This window comes from Myxocyprinus asiaticus, chromosome 48 (assembly GCF_019703515.2).
Source record: "Myxocyprinus asiaticus isolate MX2 ecotype Aquarium Trade chromosome 48, UBuf_Myxa_2, whole genome shotgun sequence".
NCBI classification, from domain to species: Eukaryota; Metazoa; Chordata; class Actinopteri; order Cypriniformes; family Catostomidae; genus Myxocyprinus; species Myxocyprinus asiaticus.
In genome coordinates this window covers 26972649-26993215 of record NC_059391.1, presented here as the reverse complement: position 1 = coordinate 26993215, position 20567 = coordinate 26972649, and the positions used below count along the sequence as shown (strand labels likewise).

The window sequence follows — 20567 nt, the reverse complement described above, 5'->3', positions numbered from 1 at the left end:
GTGAGTCAGTTACCGTGTTCATTGGGTTCACAGTGTCTGGACTGACCCTGGGTCAAATCATATAGTTCTTCTTGAGCACCTCCAGGTACTGCTGAGTGGCTCTGCTCACTGGATCTGGCTGTTTCAGGGTCAGGTTAAGGTTTAAGTTCTGAGAGCCAGAGGCCGACCCCACTGGAGACAGACGGGCAGAACCTCCTTCCAACTCCCCTGTGACTGAGGGAAACAGAGAGAGATTGCGGACTTGATAAAGTCACTTTCCAAAGCCACAAAAAGCCCATCAGATTAAAGCATTAGTTCACACAAAATGAAAATCCCCTCATGGCAAACACCATTGCTTCTTGGCTTTTTTTGGTTTGTTCATCACACAAATCGATTGAATGGTTTCAGAAGACTTAGAATATTGCAAAATGAGACATATGGACTTATTTTATGGTGCTTTTTTTCTCCTTTTTTTAGCTTTAGTCCATGGTCACAGTCTAGCTTTATTGTATGGAAATAGGCAGCTTAAACATTCTGCATAATTTCTCACTTTGTGTTCCACAGAATGTTTTTTTTTTGGGTGAACTTTTCCTTAAATATACAAGTACTGACTTACAAAGGCTTTCCATTGAATAGTTTTTCAGATCCATCATTCACGATGAAATTCAAAACGAGACATCATCTGTGTAAAGACTTTTAAAATGACTCACCATAGTCCAGTTCTTTTGATATATTTTTCTCCAGCTCTGTTTGCATCTGTAATAGAAAAAAAAACAAAACAAAAAAACAATTTCATCTTTCCTCAGCCTGATGTTTCGTACATTTCTCTAACCATCTCTGCACACAAGACTTAATCGCTCTTTACAAATCGGAATTTCGTAATTACGGTAATTCCGACATGAAATGATTTAAAATGCAAATAACTAGATGCCACTTGCTGAATCAATCATGCAATGTAATGAAGTCATGTGACAATAATGCAGCATACTACGATTTAAACTCTTATCATTGCATAATGTGTAGTGTTTTATATACTACTACTAAAAATAGTATGAAGTACATAGTATATACTACATAGTAAGCAGTGCACTAGTATTGCACTCTGAATATGGCCAATAACTTGGTTTTCTAGACTCATTTATTATTGTGCAGCAAAATGCTGTTCATAGCAGCATGCTCAACCACAGTCTCTAAATGTTTACTTTTAAACCTAAGAAACTGTGAAGACAGATGCAGAAGCAAGTGTGTGTGTGTTCTGAGAATCCGTGTGCTGCACAGAGCTACACACCTGCTCAGGTATCAGGCTGAAAAGAGGACAGGTGAGAAACAGACTTTTGAGCGAGAAGCTGAAGATATCAGAGACACAAGAGGTTGTGATTCCAGAAAGCAGTGGTGAAAAAAAACAGACAGGAGGATTATTTGCTGGAGAAGAAAGATCGTTTTTTGAAGAGAAGGAAGTGTGAGAGGCAGATCACTGATATTTCATGCGTGTTGATTTTAGAATCACCACCTGTAATCTCACACTCACATGCACCGATCAAACATCTACCAAACAGGAAAAGTGGACAGGTTCTATTTTCACACTGGCAAAAAAACAACTGTGGATATCTTAAAGCTAACAGCAACTATTGGAACATGTTTGTTTAGCATTGAATGTTGAGTCAGTGTCGTGTAGGATTTGGAAACCCATCCAAAAACTAAACACTACAACTCAGATTGGTAAACCAGACTCAGAGTATGATTAAATTTCACCCTATTCCTAATCTAAAAAAAAATACTGTGGCGGTACTGTGGTTCAATGATGGTATCAGGTGGTAAAACAGTGGTCCTTTGATATTTAACATGTTACTTCAATTTACTTCAAAGAATGCCATGGCATTACCAGTACTTTTTATTGAAACAGATTTTATCATTCATAGTGACACATTTACCGCATTCAAATCTTGGCAAAATTATTGTAATTACGAGATGACTCTCAGACTCTTTTTTTAGCTATTAGCGTCCTCGGAATTGGAATTACTTGTTCATTCCATCAAAATGTAGTTTTGTTTATTTTGACAACAAAATACCTCATCATTACATTAATTCACCTCATAGGGGGCCTGGGTAGCTCAGTGGTAAAATATGCTGGCTACCACCCCTGGAGTTCACTAGTTCGAATCCCAGGACTCCAGCTAGGTCTCCTAAGCAACCAAATTGGCCCGGTTGCTAGGGAGGGTAGAGTCACATGGGGTAACCTCCTCGTGGTCGCTATAATGTGGTTCGTTCTCGGTGGGGCGCGTGGTGAGTTGAGCGTGGTTGCCGTGGTGGATGGCGTGAAGCCTCCACACCTGCTATGTCTCCGTGGCAACGCGCTCAACAAGCCACGTGATAAGATGCGCGGGTTGACGGTCTCAGACGCGGAGGCAACTGAGATTCATCCTCCGCCACCCGGATTGAGGTGAATCACTACGCGACCACGAAGACTTAAAAGACTTAAAAGCACACTGGGAATTGGACATTCCAAATTGGGAGAAAAAGGAATAAAAATAAAAAAAATCACCTCATATGCTCTAACAACCTGTTGAAGATCCAAGTTGCTGTTCAGGCACAATAAATAGTTTTTACTCAGTCATAAAAGTGCGTTTCGAAATATAAAATAGATTTTTCCTAACACACTAGCCGGTTTCTCGGTCAAGCGGCACCTCTCACAAAATATTTTTTTTATTTTGCGGGCTCAGTGTTGGGAATACTTATTTTGATTTCATTTCAATTTCATAGCTTAACTCGTGATCATACATTTTCAAACAAGATCTGATTTTATTTCTTCTGTAGACCATTTTTAACTCTTTGATTAGATTCACTGACTTCAACAAAACAAAATGAAGCACAAAAACAAAAAGAACAAAAAAAAAAAAAAGCAAAATGAAACAAAAACAAAAAGAACAAAACAAAACACAAAATCAAAACAAAACAAACATAAAAAACAAACAAACATAATGAAAAAAATTTAAAGAAATAAATGAAACAAAAAGAAAAACAAAACTTAAAATGAATCAATCAAAAACAAAACTAAACAAAACAACAAAAAACAATCAATCAAAAACAAAGAACAAAACAACAATTCTATTCTTAGCTCTTCGTGTCCTCGAACTTGGAAATTATTTGTTCATTTCATGTGTAGTTTTGTTTATTTTGACAACAAAATACTTCATCACTAATTAATTCACCTCCATATGTTCTCGCAAATTGCTGAAGATCTAGGGGCTGTTCAGACCGAACGTGTTCTTGCATTAAAAAAACCTAAATGCAGTGCAATGAGTGGAACAGAATGTGAAAGTCTCAAGACGTGTCTTAAAAACAGGGTGCTCCTGCGTGAGAACCTGAAAAAGATAGCGAGATGTAGCGCAGTGGTCAAAGAAGTCAATCTAGTGCATTTTTACATAAACTATTGAAAAACAGCACAGACGGACACAAACATGCTGCCAATGTGATTATGTTTCATCACAAAAGTCAAATGGGAGAAGTTGGAGCTTTTATAAATTCATAAGTGTGTGGCTTGTAATTATGAGTTCTATAAAGACATGAACCATTCTTTAACACATAATTACAGTAATTCCGACATGATGTGAACGCACCATTTGACATGAAAATTAAATAGCTTCATGTTGGGCATCTCTGTAAACCTGTGCTGTATCACTGCTCACCTTTGCCAGGTAGGCTTCTACACGGCTGCTCTGCGAGTCCCCCACCGTACCCAGCAGAGGGGACCCAAGGCCGAGACTCCTGTTCAGGGGCCCTAGAGAGGCCCCGTACGCTCCCACAGAGCCCAGAGAAGCCACATCCAGAGCGGGGCCTATACTGCTGGTGAGCAGAGATTTACTACGCTGTCTCTCGCTCAGGAGTTTAGCGTTGGCCTCTGCTAACCGCTCATTAGACCTGCACATTACAAAAATAATACCACTTTATTTTAGCACATCGCAAAATTTCAAGTTAAATTTCAATCCTAACTGAAAGCAGCAAAATCAGAGCCAATCAAAATATATTTGATGTTTAATATACAGTTATTTGTCATGTTATGCATCTTATTTGGCAAACTGAATAATTATATATAATTTTGAGGACTCCCATCACACTCTCACCTCTCTAGTTTAGAGGCCAGACTATTCCTGAGGCGCAGTTCTTCACTGTACAGTTGTTTGTAGCGTTCCAGTTCAGTGCGGCTGGAGTCTCTCTGTACCAGACTGTCCTGCTGAGTGCTGCGCACACGACTAACTTCACTCTCCAGATCTCTGATGCGTTGCTCCAGCTGAGTGCGCTGACTGGCCTCGTTAGCAGCTTTCATCTGCTCCAGAGCTTCCTGAGATGCGGCCTGCGTCTGTCGGACGAAACAAACGAACAGTGTACAAAATTTACTTTTTGCCACACCCGCCAGTAGTGGGATAAGTAAGCAAATATACCAACAACAAATAGTTTTTAATCATCCATGAAACTGTGTTTTGTATTTTTCCTTATGTTTGCAAGAAACAGAACAGGTCATTGTGTCACTCACAGAATCACACACTAGCCGGTTTATCGTTTAAACAGCGCCTCACACAAAATAATATATTGTTTTGTGGGCTCAATGTTTGGAATGATTTCATTTCGATTTCACAGCTTAACTTGTGATTGTACAGTTTCAAATGAGACCAGATTTGTTTTCTTTTGTAGATCATTTGTATCTCTTTGATTTTATTAACTGACATTAACAAAACAAACAACAAAACAAAAACAAAGAACAAAATGAAACAAAAAACAAAAACAACAAAACAAAACAAAAACCAAAACTTAAACAACAAAATTAAACAAAAAAACAACAAAAATAAAAATAAGACAAAAAAAACAAATTAATTGGTCAATATCTCTGTTTTATTTATTTCCATTTTTACTTGGACTTTGCAAACAAACATCAAACAACAATGCAAACAACATTACAACAAGTACAGCGTGATTGGTATTGAGCCTGTGATTTATGGTACCTGCAGGAAGAGGTTGACCTCCTCCAGTTTGTGCTTGATCTCCTGTCGCGCTCGCTCCTCTGTCTCGCGGCGGTACTGCTCGGCCTGACTCTGATCCATCACACCAGACTCCAGCTGTCTGCGCAGATGGGCCACCTCCTCCTCCAGCATCCTGTTACTGCGCTCCAGCTGCTCATGACTGCGGCTCAGACTCTTCACAGACACCTGCTTCTCCTTTAACTGCCGGTTCACCTCCTCCAGATGGGAGCAGCGCGATGCCTCCCGCTCGTACTGAGACTGAAGTTCATCCACCTGCAAGAGGGGAGACAGATGGATGAAAGGAGGTGAAGAGGGTAAAAACCAATAAGGAAACAAAAGAGAAACAGGAGAAAAGAGCAATAAGTAGACACAATCAAGCATCCATACTTCACTGCCCACTGGAAGTGTATGATGCTGTACCTTAGATTTCATTCTGCTGACAGCACTCTCTGTCTCCCGTCTGTGACTCATGTCTCCTCTCAAGCTGCCCAGAGGAGAGTTCAGCTGTCCAGCGCCCTGTTCACGCAGTTGCTTCTTAGCCGTCTTTACCAGAGTCTTCAACCTGACACACACACATAAGATACACTGAATATAAAAACATTCTGAATGCATTTGAAGTAAATCAAACAGCTTTTCTTGGAATTCAAGGCCCAAATTATCTTTAATAATTTTAATAAGTTTTTTTTTTCATTCTTTGTCTTTCCTTGCTATAGGCACAGACAAAGAGGCTACAGGAGTCCAAAATGAATAAAATCCCAGATGCAGTTTATTGTTCAACCAAAATCCCAATTATAACCAGAAATAAATTACGATTTGGAGCTTAATGCAGGACTTTTAACTGTAAACAAGCACGAAACTCACCAGGGACTCTTATTTTGAAATGGAGACTTGGCCCCGTTACAATGCTCTATATTAAGTATTAACCAATTTATACTTTTTATAGCCTTTATATTTCACCAGATGAGGTGTATTGAGGATGAAGGTTTATTATTATTCACAAGATATGAAGCTGGAGACACAATGTATGTGTTGATGGGGCATGTTTTTATATAGTTGCATTTTCATTCCCTCACTTCAATTTAGAACAACTGATTATCTAATCAAAATAACAAATTATGCATTGAAGTGAGGATAAAAATATGGTGAATGATTTAGATATAGTGGATCCCCACGAGGTGCCAGTGATTGTTTTTATTTCACTTATTTCATTTCTAATTCTCCAGCACCTGCCACAGAGGAACATGGAGGAATACAAAAAAACTATTGGCACAGATTTTTGCTGATAACTGATAACTCCAAAAAGCAACTATAGGCACAGATTAATCTGTAAAAACTATATATTGGTCTACCTCTAATTTAAAGTCGACATTTGACACACATTTGACTTCTGCAATGTGACAAATCATGCACAATAAGACCACAAATTTTATCACTACAGTAAATAGGGTTTGTTTTGGTTTCATGCTAACTTTAAAATACATTTTAGAAGCTGAAATGAGAACTTGAAGTGAACTGACTCCATGACAGTGTCAAAGTTTAAGCCAAGTTTCAAGCATTGGGCGTTGGCTTCCACCCAGAGCATGTTACATTTAAAAAGCAGTGTGTACTACATGTGTGTATCTCACAGATCCGCAGGCAGAAGGAAGGATGCACATCGCTGGCTTCTCTATATAGTCAAACACATCTACAGGTGTGGTCAGGGTTAAAGGGTCACCTGTACATTTCTTTCTGAAGGTCAGTGTTTCTCTGCATCTCCTGCTCCAGACGAGCGTCCACTGACTTCTTCTGCTCTAACAGCTTTTTGGCTTTTTTCTTTTCAAGCTCCATCTGAAACACACAGACAGAACGCAGCCGTTAGATTCTCAGAGACGCGAGAGAATCCGTCCTTAAAAACATAAAACACAACATCAGACAAACATGACAGTAGCTGACATGAAATTTCAAGCAAGCCAACTAAATTGTATTTACATACCACATTTCATACACAGTGGTAATTCAATGTGCTATATATAGAAATTAGATGTTGACCGATCTATATTTCACATATATCGGTTTTACCGATATATCAGTGCCGATATTTGCTTTTTTTTTTATTTTCATTTTTTTTATTATTATTTGTTTTTAAAAGCTTATTTAAAAAAACGAGTGCTCCAAAGAGGTTTTGTTGTTAAGTAGATACATGTTAATTATAAGTTCATATTAATGTTCTTGTTGATTTTGACTGACGGTGTCCTTAAAGAAAAAGGAAAAAGTCTGTTTTTATTACCGGATCGCTGATGATCTACTATTGATGAATGATAATCTACTGTTGTTAATTTACTGCTTATACAGTATTTATTTATATTATTTATTTATTCATTAAAACTATCGGCCGATGAATCGGTTATCGTCCTTTTCCACCAGCTAATTTACCAGTATCGGTAAAATCCACTATCAGTAGACCTCTACTAGAAATGAAAATGAGAATGAATTTAAAAGTCAATTAAAAAATTATTTGAGAAATAAAAAATAAAAAAATATTTCAAAATGAATAAAATGTTTAAACTTTCCAAAATGATTTTTTTCAATTCTTCTACAATTATTATACATGCAGATTTTACAACCTCATATTAAATGCCTACATGGAATATTAGTACTTTTAAAAATTCATTTGTCACACAGCAGGAACATCTAAAATTAACTAATGAGGGTAAAAAGGTGATTAAAAATAGTGAAATTGAATTGGTACATCACATGGAAATTTACTAAACTAATATATATATCTATATATGATTTTTACAGCTTTGTGCACATCATTATTAGACTCTAATGTGTAGCCCATGTTTTACTCTGGTACTTGCTCTGAAAAGTTGAACCACTGACTTAAAATATAAATTTTTCTTTAAAGATAAGAAAATTTGAATATAAAATCTAATGTTTAACCTATTTTTCTTAATACAAAAAATAAATGATTATAAAATAAGTACCATAAAAGTGGTCCACACATCTCATGCGCTGTATTACAGTTCTTCTATTTATAAATTTTTAACAAATCTTCTACATAAATTTAAGTAGTTCACATTTTGGGTAAACTGTTCCTTTAAATAAATTTAAAAAAACATTTATGAACTGACAATCAGCACTTAAAATTGACTTTTTTTTATTTATTTATTTATTTATTTTTTTAAACAAACTAATATGTGCTTATTGAGCTGCTTTGATTTAGTCAATAAACATTTCATAAGTCATGAACATGCAAAGGTATTTTGACCAGGTGTTAACACATTTTGATTGGATGTTATTATTTCTTTCTGGCACCTGATTGGTCAGTTCTCCTTTCTCTTTCTCAAGCTCAGAAAGGCGGAGTCCCAGTCGTGAGCGGCTCTTTAGCTCCTCCTCCCACAGCACCTGTGAATCCTGGGCATTATGGGATAGCATACTCTGCTTCTGCACCTGAGTGGAACACCACAACCATGATTGATTGAGACAGAAAGTTGACCTTTATCAACTTTTTTTTTAACTACCCTTTTTCTCCCCAATTTGGAATGCCCAATTCCCAATGTGCTCTAAGTCCTCGTGGTGGCGTAGTGACTCGCCTCAATCCGTGTGTTGGAGGACGAATCTCAGTTGCCTCCGCGTCTGAGACCGTCAATCCGCACATCTTATCACGTGACTTGTTGAGTGCGTTACTGCAGAGACGTAGCGCACGTGGAGGCTTCACGCTATTCTCCGCAGCATCCACGCACAACTCACCACGCGCCCCACCGAGAGCAAGAACCACATTATAGCGACCATGAAGAGGTTACCCCAATGTGACTCTATCCTCCCTAGCAACCGGGCCAATTTGGATGCTTAGGAGACCTGGCTGGAGTCACTTAGCACGCCCTGGATTCGAACTCTTGACTCCAGGAGTAGTAGTCAGCATCTTTACTCGCTGAGCTAAATTTTCATTTCCTCCATTCATTTCTGTCTCTCGTGTTGTCTATCATGCTTTTATGTACCTCTCGGTTGAGCTGCTCTTCTAGAGTCATTTTACTGCTCTGCAGGTTTGAAACGAGATCTTCCAAATGATTTCTGACCTGAGAACATCAACAAACAGATGTCAAGAACCAGTATGCCTCTGCTGAATGCTTCACAGTCATTTTCTTAGCATCATGCGTCATGCAGATGTAAGATCTAGATTTCAAACCAACACTTTAGAGCCCAGAAAACAGACATTAAGAATCCAATGAAAATGAACTCAAATCTCAAAAGACCACCACCAAAACAGAGAATATCCAGCATATCCAGAGAGCTTTAATACATCCAGAAACATTTTAATTGTTTTCTGTTCATTTCATTAAAAGTGATATGTTCACAGGGAGATTTCAGGTCCAGAAAGGTTTTGATTTAAAGGAAAGGAAATCAAACCAATGAGATGGATGGCTACAACCAGTCAGATGTTTAATACCAACCCCTTCTCCAGGTGAATCTGATAGCTGCGAAAAGAAGGACTTCTACATCAGTTCAAATGACAATTTACGATTTTAACCACTTTCTCTTATCTTGGTACTCCATCAGAAATACATTCACCTCAGTTTTCAAATTCTGATACATGCTGTCAATTACCACAGCAAATAGTGATTTGGACTCATCCCTCAGTTTGTAAAAATAAACCAAAATCATTTACAGTAATGCACTTACAATGGAAGTCTATGGGGCAAGTGTACCTGTGAACTATTAAAGGAATATTCTGGGTTCAATACAAGTTAAGCTCAATCGACAGCATTTGTGGCATAATGTTGATTACCACAAATTCATTTCAAGTCATCTCTCCTTTTCTTTAAAAAAAAGCAATAATCTGGGTTTCAGTGAGGCACTTACAATGGGTCCAGTTGGTAAATATTAAAATACTCACAATTTTAAGAGTATAGCCACAAGATGCAAACAATATGTGTGTTAACATGATTTTAGTGTGATAAATTTTGAGTGTAACTATGGTTTAAGGAGGGTGTACCTGTATGCGAAATCTCAAGGATTAATAGTGGTGTTTTCCTTACTACATGATGTGTTGTTCTGGAAGCAAAAATAAACAAATGAAACACGGAATGTAGGCTGTCATCCGCGCAGCCTGACCGAATCACCGAAATTACCGAAAGTGAACCGCTGCCGGCTCGTGATGCGCGAATAGCTTGCACGCACTGCACGAGTCTATTGGGTACACTGCAGTCTCGTTACATTTTAACTTTTTGTTGAGCCTCCCAGTCAGCTCATGAAAACATGCTGCGTGATCATGAGGAAGGATTACATCAAGATGTAGATTAGTGCCTTGCCCCATAGACTTCCATTGTAAGTGCATTACTGTAAACACGTTTTTGTTTGTTCGAAATGATTCCTTGTGGCAATCAACAGCATGTCACAGATTCTGTCGTACAGCGTAACATGTTTTGAACCTGGAACATTCCTTTTGAGAAGGTAAAACAAGGTTCTGACATTATATTAATCAGATATTACTCAGGAATAAAGACAACAGGACATTTCTACATAACAAAAAAGAGGTACAACCAAACCCCTGTGCTATATGACTTTTTTTTTGTCAGGACTTACCGCAGTACCCTCCTGCACTCCCTTCTGCAGCACCTCGATGTGATTGCTCTGCTGTTTGGCCGTGGCCTCTAGTCTGGCGTTCTCGATCTCTAGCCTGCCGTTATGTCATAATCACATTAAACACTTTTAACACGCCATTTGCCATCAAATAACTTACTAGCTAACTACTGTTATCAACATGAAATGTAAAGTGGTCATGTGACAACAATGTAGTATACAACTGTTTGAAATGTTTATCACTGCATACTACAAACCATTTTACATGCTATTTCTAAAATTAGTAGGCAGTATACAGTATATACTGTGCAGTGTGCAGCATGCTAGTATTCCAGACACTACCAAACTACTCTACTACTACTATTTCTACTGTTTCTTTAAACTGAAATAAGAGTAGTACAGTAATATGTGATTTCGGTTTAAGCCTAAATGTCCCTGTACCTCTGCACCGCCTCCTCAAGCTGTTTAATAGTTTGCTCTTTGCCGGTAGAAGCTGTTAGCGCCTCCTCTAGTTTCTGAGCAGTACTGCACACCTCTCGCTCCTTTTCGTCCAGAGAGCTCTTTAGGTTACTGATGCGTCTCTCAGCCTGGACGTACTGTTCCTCAGACTCTTGCAGCTGGAGTCAAAACACACTCATCGTCAACATTTTCGCTCAGTGTGTATAAGAACAGTTGAATCAAAGAAAATGATTTGAACAACAGCTGTCAGCTTCTCTCTGTAGCATGAATTAAGTTTGTATGTTTGTTTGTTTGTTTTTAATACCATGCCATCTTCTATGGCTATTTCCATGGCGAGAAATGTGTAAGGAACTCTGTATAAGGTTTTTAAAATCTATTTTTCCTAAAAACTCTCAAATTGTGTTAGGTTTGACTTTGTTAAAACTTTCTTCCAGAGTGTTTACTAAATAAAAAATGTTTAGCATGAATTAAGCAATTGGAAAGTTAAATGCACAACTGCAAGTACAAATGTCAGCTATTTGTGATACAAGAGACACCTTTAAAAGATAAAAATCGATATTTGTCGGTGGTGACTTCAATCGTATATTTAATTATTGAAAATGAAGGTAATTCCGTGTCAAATCAACCCCTGGTTTAAGAATTATTTTTGATAAAAAACATTTTTCTAGTGACAGAAGTATATAAATGATGATCAAAAGGCAAAATATTAAATGCATTGGGTCAATTTTTACTGAGTTATCCATTATTTTATAAAAGTGGCAGCATCATTATTTTATTTTTACACACAGATCGGAAGGTCTATTACTAAAATCAGTTGACTTCAGCACCCCTTGATGAATTATATACCAATAGTGTTTGTCCAAAAATAGGAAAAAACACTTTTTTGTGTTGTTTTTCCAAAGACTGAGTGCCTATAACTCCAGAAGTATTACATATATATTTAATATCCTTTTAGGTTTTGGTTCAGAACAAACTTTCCTTTTAGTATCTTCATTTTTAAGGCCCTATATGGTTAAATCACAGAGATATAGGGCTCTCAATGTGGCTCCATGTGCAAATTGTTAAATGTTACATGTTTTCAAAGGTTGAAAACCAAATGTGAGTCACATGTTATGAAGCTAGTACAAATAATGTTGAAACTACAAATGTAGCTTTATTTTTTCACATAAAAACCATAAATGTCAAAATCTTTATTTGAGAATCCAAAAATTCACCACCTAGCTATAATTGGACATTTTTCAGGAAGTTTAAGTATACTGATGTACCTTTCCCTTCAGTCGGTCTATGTCTTTGAGCGTGCGTGTCTTCTCTTCCTCCAGGTCATTACGGTATCGCGTATTGACCTCTAGAGAGGCTTCACACATGGACAACTTCTTCAGACAGTCAGCCAATTCCTGCTGAAGCTGTCTCAGAGAACTCTGATGATAAAAAACAACAACAACAACAGCTTCATTCTCATACTGGAACACTGTTAAATTCAAACCCAATTTAATTCTACTTAAAGGAATAGTTAACCCAGAAATGAAAATTCTTTCATTATTTATTCACCCTCCATGTACGCTGTTATTTTTGTTTTTACATGCCAAAAAATTAAAAAAAAAATAAATTCGAATATAGAAGTATCTCCATGAAGCTTTTTCCATATCAATGAAAGTTCAATGATGTCTGTCATGCTCCAAAAATGGAATAAATAAATAAATAAATAAATAAATAATAGTGGTCAAATGATTGCCCTGTGTGAAGAAAATTAAAACAATTCAGCTGTTATTCGGTAAAAATACATATTTGACTTGAAAGCAACAGTGGATGGGAAGAATTTTAAAATGAATAATGACTTAAATTTCGGTCTGGTTGTCGTAAGGTGTCCTATGCCTTCTGAATACTTGGAATATATGTTCGTACAGACTACAATTAGAGAATTTTTTTTTTGTCCTTTTTTGAGCTTGACAAATCTATTCCAATCTCTGTTTTTTTTTTTACCTCTCTCTCAGCTTTCTCTTGCTCTAGTTTATAGTTCTGCTCTCTCAACTCCCCGTTCATCTTCGCCAGCTCTTTGCTTCTCTCTTCCACCAGGTGGACTCTCTCCTCTCCATCTGCGCGTAACTGGTTTAGCATCTCAGCGAAGCTCTGGTGCACATCTGTAACGGCCTTGTCCTTCGCCGTCCCCTTGTTGAGCGCCTCCTCTAGTCGTTGTCGTAGTAGCGCGCTCTCACTCTGAGCCTGTGCGAGTCTCTCCTGCATGGCTTCCTGTTTGGCTCCAGCACGGCTGGCCTGTTCGCGTTCGCCCAGCATCGCAGCCTCCAGTTCTTTGAGTTTTGCCAGGGCTTGGTCCTTCTCCCGGGCAAGTGTCTCCAACAGGACACCTTTCTCGGCGATGGCCAGAGCGCTGCGGTGGCACTCGTTCTCCAGGCTGTTGGCACGTGCCTCGGCCTTGCTGAGTTTCTGCGAGAGGGACTGGATGGTGTCCCGTTGGGTGTTGGACTCGAAGATGTGCTTTTCCTGCACGCGCTGGTGTTCCTCGCGGTCTCGCTGAAGTGTGCGCTCTGCATCTGTGCGTGATGCCTGAGAGGTTCAAAAGATATTAAAACATATAATATTAAACCAGCCAAACACTGACATTGTCAACACTGACTCAATCAATGCCATGAGATTGTGGCAGGACTGTTTGTTTGTTGAACCAATTGCAGATAGAGGTAGAGGCAATGTTTATTTTTATGATTTCATTTAGTGCCACTAGTGGCATTGAAATGATACATTTCAGCTTAAGAAAAGAACACAAAAAAATAACATTCAAGATAAACCAATGGGGCAGTCTGGACTCTAACCCTCTAACCTGACATCTCTCGGCCTCCTGTAGCGCCCCCTGCAGTCGCGCCCGGTTCGCCTCGGCCTCAACCTCCAGTTGCTGCCTCACTTGCCTCTCATGCTCCAGTTTAGCTGTGATCATTGAGCATTCAGCCTTTAGCGTGCTCAGCTGCCCGTTGAACTGGAACACGGTTTGTGCCAAGGCCTCTTCGCTCAGTTTCAGGTCCCTGCGAGTGTCCTCAAGCTTCTCACGTAAGGCATCTCTCTCCTCAGCCAGCCTTGATTCCTCCTGCCGGCTATGAGACTGAGTGCGGTCCAGCTCTGCCCGAGCACCATTCAGCTCATCCTGAAGGCCTCGATTTTGCTGCAGCAGCTCGCGTTCATGATCTGTAACCTCGGTTAGCTGGGACATGGCCTGAGCATAATATTAATAATGAACTTAGTTTAATATGATACAGAAACACAGCAACTCTGTTAGCATTTATAAAAAAAGGACACCTTCAAAACTGTAAAACACTGCAGTATGTGGCCTGATTAGAACTGGCTCTACAGCACAGTATGTTAATACAGGAGTTCAGGTCATTAAGACAAATCGTGGAAATCTGACCAATCACATGTCAGCAAACAGGATTAGAATTGGATTTTCAAATTACAGAGAAGATCTGATGGCTGTGTTTGACAGAATTACTTCACTGCTGATGTGTGGTAAATGTATGTGACTGTAAAGCTATGACATCACTGCATACATGACTGTAAAGCTATGACATCACTGTGTACCCGTCTATAAAGCTATGACGTAATTGCACACATCACTGTAAAGCTGACATCACTGCATACTGTAAATCTGACGTCACTGTACACCAGTCTGTAAAGCTATGAAGTAATTGCACACAAAACTGTATAGATATGACTTTATTGCATATGGGACTGTTAAGGCTATGAAGTTACTGTATACCTGTCTGTAAAGCTTTGATGTCACTCACTAGATATGTCACTGTGAAGCGTGAATGTAAAGCTATGACATCACTGCATATGTGGTTGTTAAACTGTAATGTAATGCTTTGATGTCACTGCATGCATAATTGTCAAGCTTTTAAATCACTGTATACGTGACTGTAAAGCTATGACGTCACTGTATACCTATCCGTAAAGCTGTGACAACTAGATACATGACTGTGAAGCTATGATGTCACTAGCTGTGTGACTGTAAAGCTTTGATGTCACTGCATACGTGACTGTAAAGCGATGACATCACTGCTTGCATGACTGTAAAGCTAAGATGTCAGTGTATACCTGTCTGTAAAGCTATGAAGTAATTGCACACATAACTGTAAAGCTCTGACATCACTGCATACGTGACTGTAAAGCTATGACGCCACTTCATGCGTGACTGTAAAGCTATGACGTCAATGCATTCCTGAATGTAAATCTATGACGTCACACATACGTCAGTAAAAATGTGCTTCCCTGCAAGCGCTCACACTAAACTCAAGCGTCAGCTGCTAAGTGCACGAGAGAGAGAGAGAGAGAGAGAGAGAGATGATTATGACTCGCTCAGATTCTGCTGTTTTAAGTGTCTCCTCTATTCACGCCCCAAAATTTAATACCTCAGCAAACGAAATTTACGATTTTTTGTAATTTATTTAAGATATTTAAGACTTTTTAAGGCCTTAAATTTTAAAAAGTAAATTTAAGACTTTAAGACTTTTTAAGGACCTGCGGATACCCTGATATCTAACTGTAAAGCTACGTGACTGTAAAACTATGACATTACTGCTTATGTGACTGTAAAACTATGACGTCACTGCTTGTGACTGTAAAGCTGTGACATCACTGCACATGTGACTGTACAGCTATGACATCACTGCACATGTGACTGTACAGCTATGACATTATTGCTTATATGCCATTACAGCTATGGCGCCACTGTATATGTGATGGTAAAACTATGTCGCTGAATGTGTAAATGACAATAACAATGCAAATTAATTAACAAACAGAAACAGTCCTTACTGTATATAAAGGTGACAATATTTCAGAGGTAAAAGCAGTACCTCATTGCTCTTATTGAGGTTTCGCAGGTTTTCCTCCTCGATGTCCTGCTGCTTGCGCAGGTGGTTGTTGAGTAGTTCCTCCTGTAAAGCGCGAGCGCTGCGCTCATGAGACAAGAGACGCTGACACTCATCTCTGTCCTCCTCCAGCTAAACACACACACATACACACAACACTTCAACAAACTCAGAAAACTATAAAGGTTGGGCCTTACTACAAACTTTATCAAACTTTATCACTATAACAGCTCAAAAAAGGTTAAGTTGGTAACTGGCTTTGGATGGTTTGGTTCAAGCTGGTCATTCATGGTCATTAATTGGTCCAAATGGATCCAAGCTAGACTAGATGGACTATGTTCCAGAAACCATATGGAGCACATTTAGCTGGTATGAGCTGGTTTCTCCAGCAGTGCACAGTAACATCTAACAGTGTGATGCTGGTGACCTGTTTGATGCTGTTCTTCAGAGCTCTGATCTCCAGATCCAGACTCCTAACTCTCAGCTCAGCTTTGTGTCTGTCCTCGGCCTCCGCCTGTTGTTGCTCCTCTTTCCTCTGAAGCTGCTCACGGGTTTTATTGTACAGCATCAGAGCACTCTGATGTTTCTCCTGCTCCTGTCTCAGCAGGAACCTAACATGAGAAGAGTCGATAACTAACTATCAAACCTGTGATGGTAAAAGAGTCATTATAGCATTTTCATTGGCCATTTGAAATAAATGACTTGGAAGTAGACATACAGTACTTTGACGTTCGCAACATGTCTCATTCAAAAATTGATGACATCACAACCATGATCAAGTGACCCTCTGAAATTAAAACTGGAGTTTTGTGACTTTTAGTCCATGCTTTGAGAGCTATATGCTAGTGTACTCCTGAAAGTTGTAAAATTACTGGTTATCTCTTTCATCTATTATGTTTTTCATTGGAATTACATAAACTGATGAATCATTCACAGTAGACAAGTAACATTTATTAAAAAAGTAAATAGGGTGAATTTTGATTTAATGTTGACTTGAAACTTTTTGTGTGTAGCCCAGTGCACATGCATCCAGTTAAGCTCACTTGAGATTATTCATGTCTGTCTCCAGCTCCAGTTTGAGATGTTCTAGGCTGGACTTGCTGCCTCTGATCTCATCCAGCAGGATCTTCAGCTCATTGCGTTCCTGGTCCATTTGAGAGGTCTTGTCAGCCAGACGGCTGTATCTGTCTCTCTCTCTCTGGATGGTTCGTTCGTACTCATGAAACATGTTCTGTAGCTTCACCACACTCACAGAGTCTGCAGGGTGGACACAAAACACAATTTTCACCATGTGACAACAGGTTTGTGGATCAAGTCAAGTGCCATAACATTGCTCTTTTAAGATCTGAACATATTTTTATGCTAAATATGTTTTTAGGGACCCAGAGGAAAATTTTTCTTGCTCAGAAGTTGCACTTTCAAGGTTCAAGAGACTTAATAGAGTTCTCAGGTATGATTCCTTAAGTATCAACTTCGTCTCAGACGTTTCTGCAAAAATTCCTTAGGAGAAATGAAAATAGACACAAGAGAGATAATTGTTGACATCTATTAATGTAGATAGCATAGCTCAGGTCATTGGACTTGGGAGAATTTGATGATGAATTTTCTAGCTCAAACTGAAATATCTGACTTTTGGTTGCAGACGTTGGTATCTTGGCAAATTTGATTTCCATTTAATCTCATTTTTTAAAGAGCCTACAGACTCACCCAGATAGCTTGAGTCGAGCTGTTTGAAGAGCAGAGAAGCATTGCGGAATCCAGATACTGGAGTGTCCATCTCTTCTGTGGCTGTGTCAGAAGATTGGGTGAGATCTTCAAAATCATCTGCCATCTCCAGCTCTCCAGCAGTCTGCACAGGGAACAGATGTTCTAAACAACCACTCAAACATTACAGCACACGTGTACTGATACTTTCTTATGGAAGAAGGTCACCTGCTCTTTCTTATGCCTTGAAGATGGAGACCTGTTATGGACCAGAAAAGAAAACTTGATTTCAGACTGATTCGTGCTTGATGAGAGCCACTATCAGACAACACCAGTCTACTAGAGAGCAGGTGCTGTGACATCAATCAACTTGAGAGTATAATGCAGTATTCTATTTTAGAATGGACATTATACCTAAGCCAACAAGGAATATGCACACACTTCTCACAGTTTCTGTATTGATTCTGGGAAATCTTTGGAATTGACTTGAATATGGTTTTTGTAAAATGAAAGTCACATTAAAAAATGAAGGACTTCATCATTTATTTGGGTACTTTATAAATGCCTTTTAAGACTGTTTTATTCTTGTCCAAGACCCAGACTTTCACAATTAAACTATGAAAATCGATTATAAAAATACTAATTATTAAATCATTTAAAACATCATTTTAAACAAAGAGCGAATTAAACGTAATTTCCACCATACCAAACAATTTAGCCTCTAATGTTGTTTCTGATAATAAAAGGGTCATCACAAATTAAGCAAAAAAAGTGTGAAAATATTTAATTGTGTATTTAGGATATATGTATAGTGTCTAATAATGCATTGGCAATGTACGCTTAAGTTTAGCTTGTCAGTAAAGCTTAATATGAATTAAATCTGCCCATCTGAGCCTTTATTTTTTAAAAAGTCCATTTTAAAATGGCAGAAGATTTTAATTACAGCATGTCCACTGATGTATACATGTATGTACATATTAAAATAATTAAAATAAATGATGACTAACCGATTTCATGCAAGTTCTTTGAGACAAAGCATAAAGTAAATATATTTATGATTATATTTTAATGTTTGTTTTAATATACAATGTACCATGTACCACAGAAAACTGTTTAAAAAATGTGTTAAATTTTTTAAATTGATTCACAGCCCTAATATTTTATATATATTCACTTTATTTAGCATTAAGAAAATAAAAACGATTTTTAAGATCAACATTTTCTGGTATTGTGACATTTTTAAGGATAATTAAGCACCACTCCCAATTCTCATTACTGCAGTGCAAAAAAAAAAAAAAAAAAAAAAATATATCACATTTCTGTAATAAAAAAAGAAAAGAAATTATACATTATTGTAGTATCTGTTGTACTGAATTTAACATATGCTAATTCTAATTTTGTTAATGATTTTTTTTTGCTGTATTACAAATCAGCATGATTTTGGGGTGAAATATGACCCAGTCATGTTTTTTGTAAGATTCACTCATTAGACTCTTGAAAGAAGCTGAAAACTTGATAAAACTATCCAAAATATTTACTAAACGGGTATCTGATCACTCAAATTCTGTAGAAATCCAAAGAGCATTCTGTGGAATCTGGGTGTTCAGAATCTGTGCAGGCCTAGTTATACCACACGCTGTTGCAACTGAGCTAGAACAAATTTATTAATTACGAAATGGCAAAAAAGCATGTAAATACTGCATATATACCTCCTGTCCTCCTCCGACAGCTCACTTAAAGTACTGTCGTCAAAGACAGACTCGAGGTCTCCGTTATGGCGGACGGCAGGTCGCGAGGATTTGTTCTGTTGGGGGGCAACTACATGGAGATTTCTCGCTTGGCTACATACAGTTTTCTTTTTCTCCTCATCTTCCTCACCATGTGCTGGTGGCCAGTCAGTGCTAAGGGGCACAGATCTCATGAAGTTGAAAGTTAAAAACCCTGGTCCAACTACATCTATTCTATGTGCCAGTTTTTGGTAATGTATTGGCAGGTATAAACACCACTCTTGGATCCAAGAGATACCGTACTCTGGCACAGGGTTTCCCCATGTTAAATTAAAACAATCAAAATTGAACACTTTACTCTGACCTAATATTGAAAAACGAGGGGTTCAGGAGACCCAAGCTCTGGCACACAGGATAGATTAAGAGGAATTAATTACTGAATTGATCATTTATAAAGATAATTATGTCTAATTAGTGGTTGACATAAAATGTCTTAACGAGATCGAATGTGTCACTTGATTTTGTCTAAACTGAGAGTTAGTGAATCAAAAAAGTTCTCTATACATTCATTCCATTGAGCAATGTGAGATATATACCTTCTTGGACTTTTTGTCAGTTGTCTTGGTGAAATACTACCCTCTTTTCCCAAAGATCTGACATCAGCCACCCCTTCCTGTTGAGGTTTTGGGTTGCCAGAGTTGGTGTCAATTTTCCTTCCTTTTCCTTGGTCAAGTTTGGCTCGTTCTCTGGATTCTCCAGTATCCCAGAAAGCACTGCTTTGGGGTTCTCCCCTCATATCACTGGCCTTCTCTTTCTCACCCTAAAACAGAAGATGATGCTTGTTGAATGCAAAGGTTGAACACATCTTTAATATTTGTCCATGATTATAAAGCTGTATTTCTACATAAATAAGGAAGTTCTAGAATTAAATCAATTTCTTCTTGGAAGAGTGTATGAATCTACAGGTTACTAAAGGTTTCCAAATATTTAGTCATGCAAAAACATTGCAACAATGACAAGTCAGTGACATACAAGACAAAACTTTGCAAAGATCACACATAATGTCTTCTTTTCATATTTAAAAAGAAGCTCTGGCGACAAGAGAAACACTTCAAGCTGACATCAACAGAGAAGTCCCAACCACAAAAATGGTTAAAAATGGTTGTTGGAAACTTCTCCATTGAGACACATAATGAAAACACACACTAAAACAAGTATGACAGATCTTCAGGAAGATAAGGAGAGAT

General features: G+C 38.2%; 1 protein-coding gene across 2 annotated transcripts in view; it reads right to left on the bottom strand.

Moving 5' to 3' along the window:
* LOC127437639 (ankyrin repeat domain-containing protein 26-like) overlaps positions 1-20567 on the bottom strand; it is a 47735-nt gene that overhangs the window by 4019 nt on the left and 23149 nt on the right. The window contains exons 22-43 of one of the 2 annotated variants that reach the window (XM_051692681.1): positions 19917-20140; positions 19303-19494; positions 17822-17852; positions 17597-17738; positions 16933-17146; positions 16317-16500; positions 15875-16021; positions 13849-14235; positions 12996-13577; positions 12281-12433; positions 10998-11173; positions 10560-10653; positions 9428-9451; positions 8975-9052; positions 8292-8426; positions 6709-6821; positions 5415-5556; positions 4977-5267; positions 4101-4336; positions 3666-3897; positions 690-735; positions 14-213 (exon numbers count right to left, since the gene is read on the bottom strand). In XM_051692681.1, coding sequence (XP_051548641.1) covers positions 53-213; positions 690-735; positions 3666-3897; positions 4101-4336; positions 4977-5267; positions 5415-5556; positions 6709-6821; positions 8292-8426; positions 8975-9052; positions 9428-9451; positions 10560-10653; positions 10998-11173; positions 12281-12433; positions 12996-13577; positions 13849-14235; positions 15875-16021; positions 16317-16500; positions 16933-17146; positions 17597-17738; positions 17822-17852; positions 19303-19494; positions 19917-20140 — 3984 coding nt within the window. In that variant the 3' untranslated portion in view covers positions 14-52. Of the gene's footprint in view, positions 1-13; positions 214-689; positions 736-3665; positions 3898-4100; positions 4337-4976; positions 5268-5414; positions 5557-6708; positions 6822-8291; positions 8427-8974; positions 9053-9427; positions 9452-10559; positions 10654-10997; positions 11174-12280; positions 12434-12995; positions 13578-13848; positions 14236-15874; positions 16022-16316; positions 16501-16932; positions 17147-17596; positions 17739-17821; positions 17853-19302; positions 19495-19916; positions 20141-20567 lie in introns of those variants that run through there. The other variant, XM_051692683.1, reaches the window with a different exon arrangement.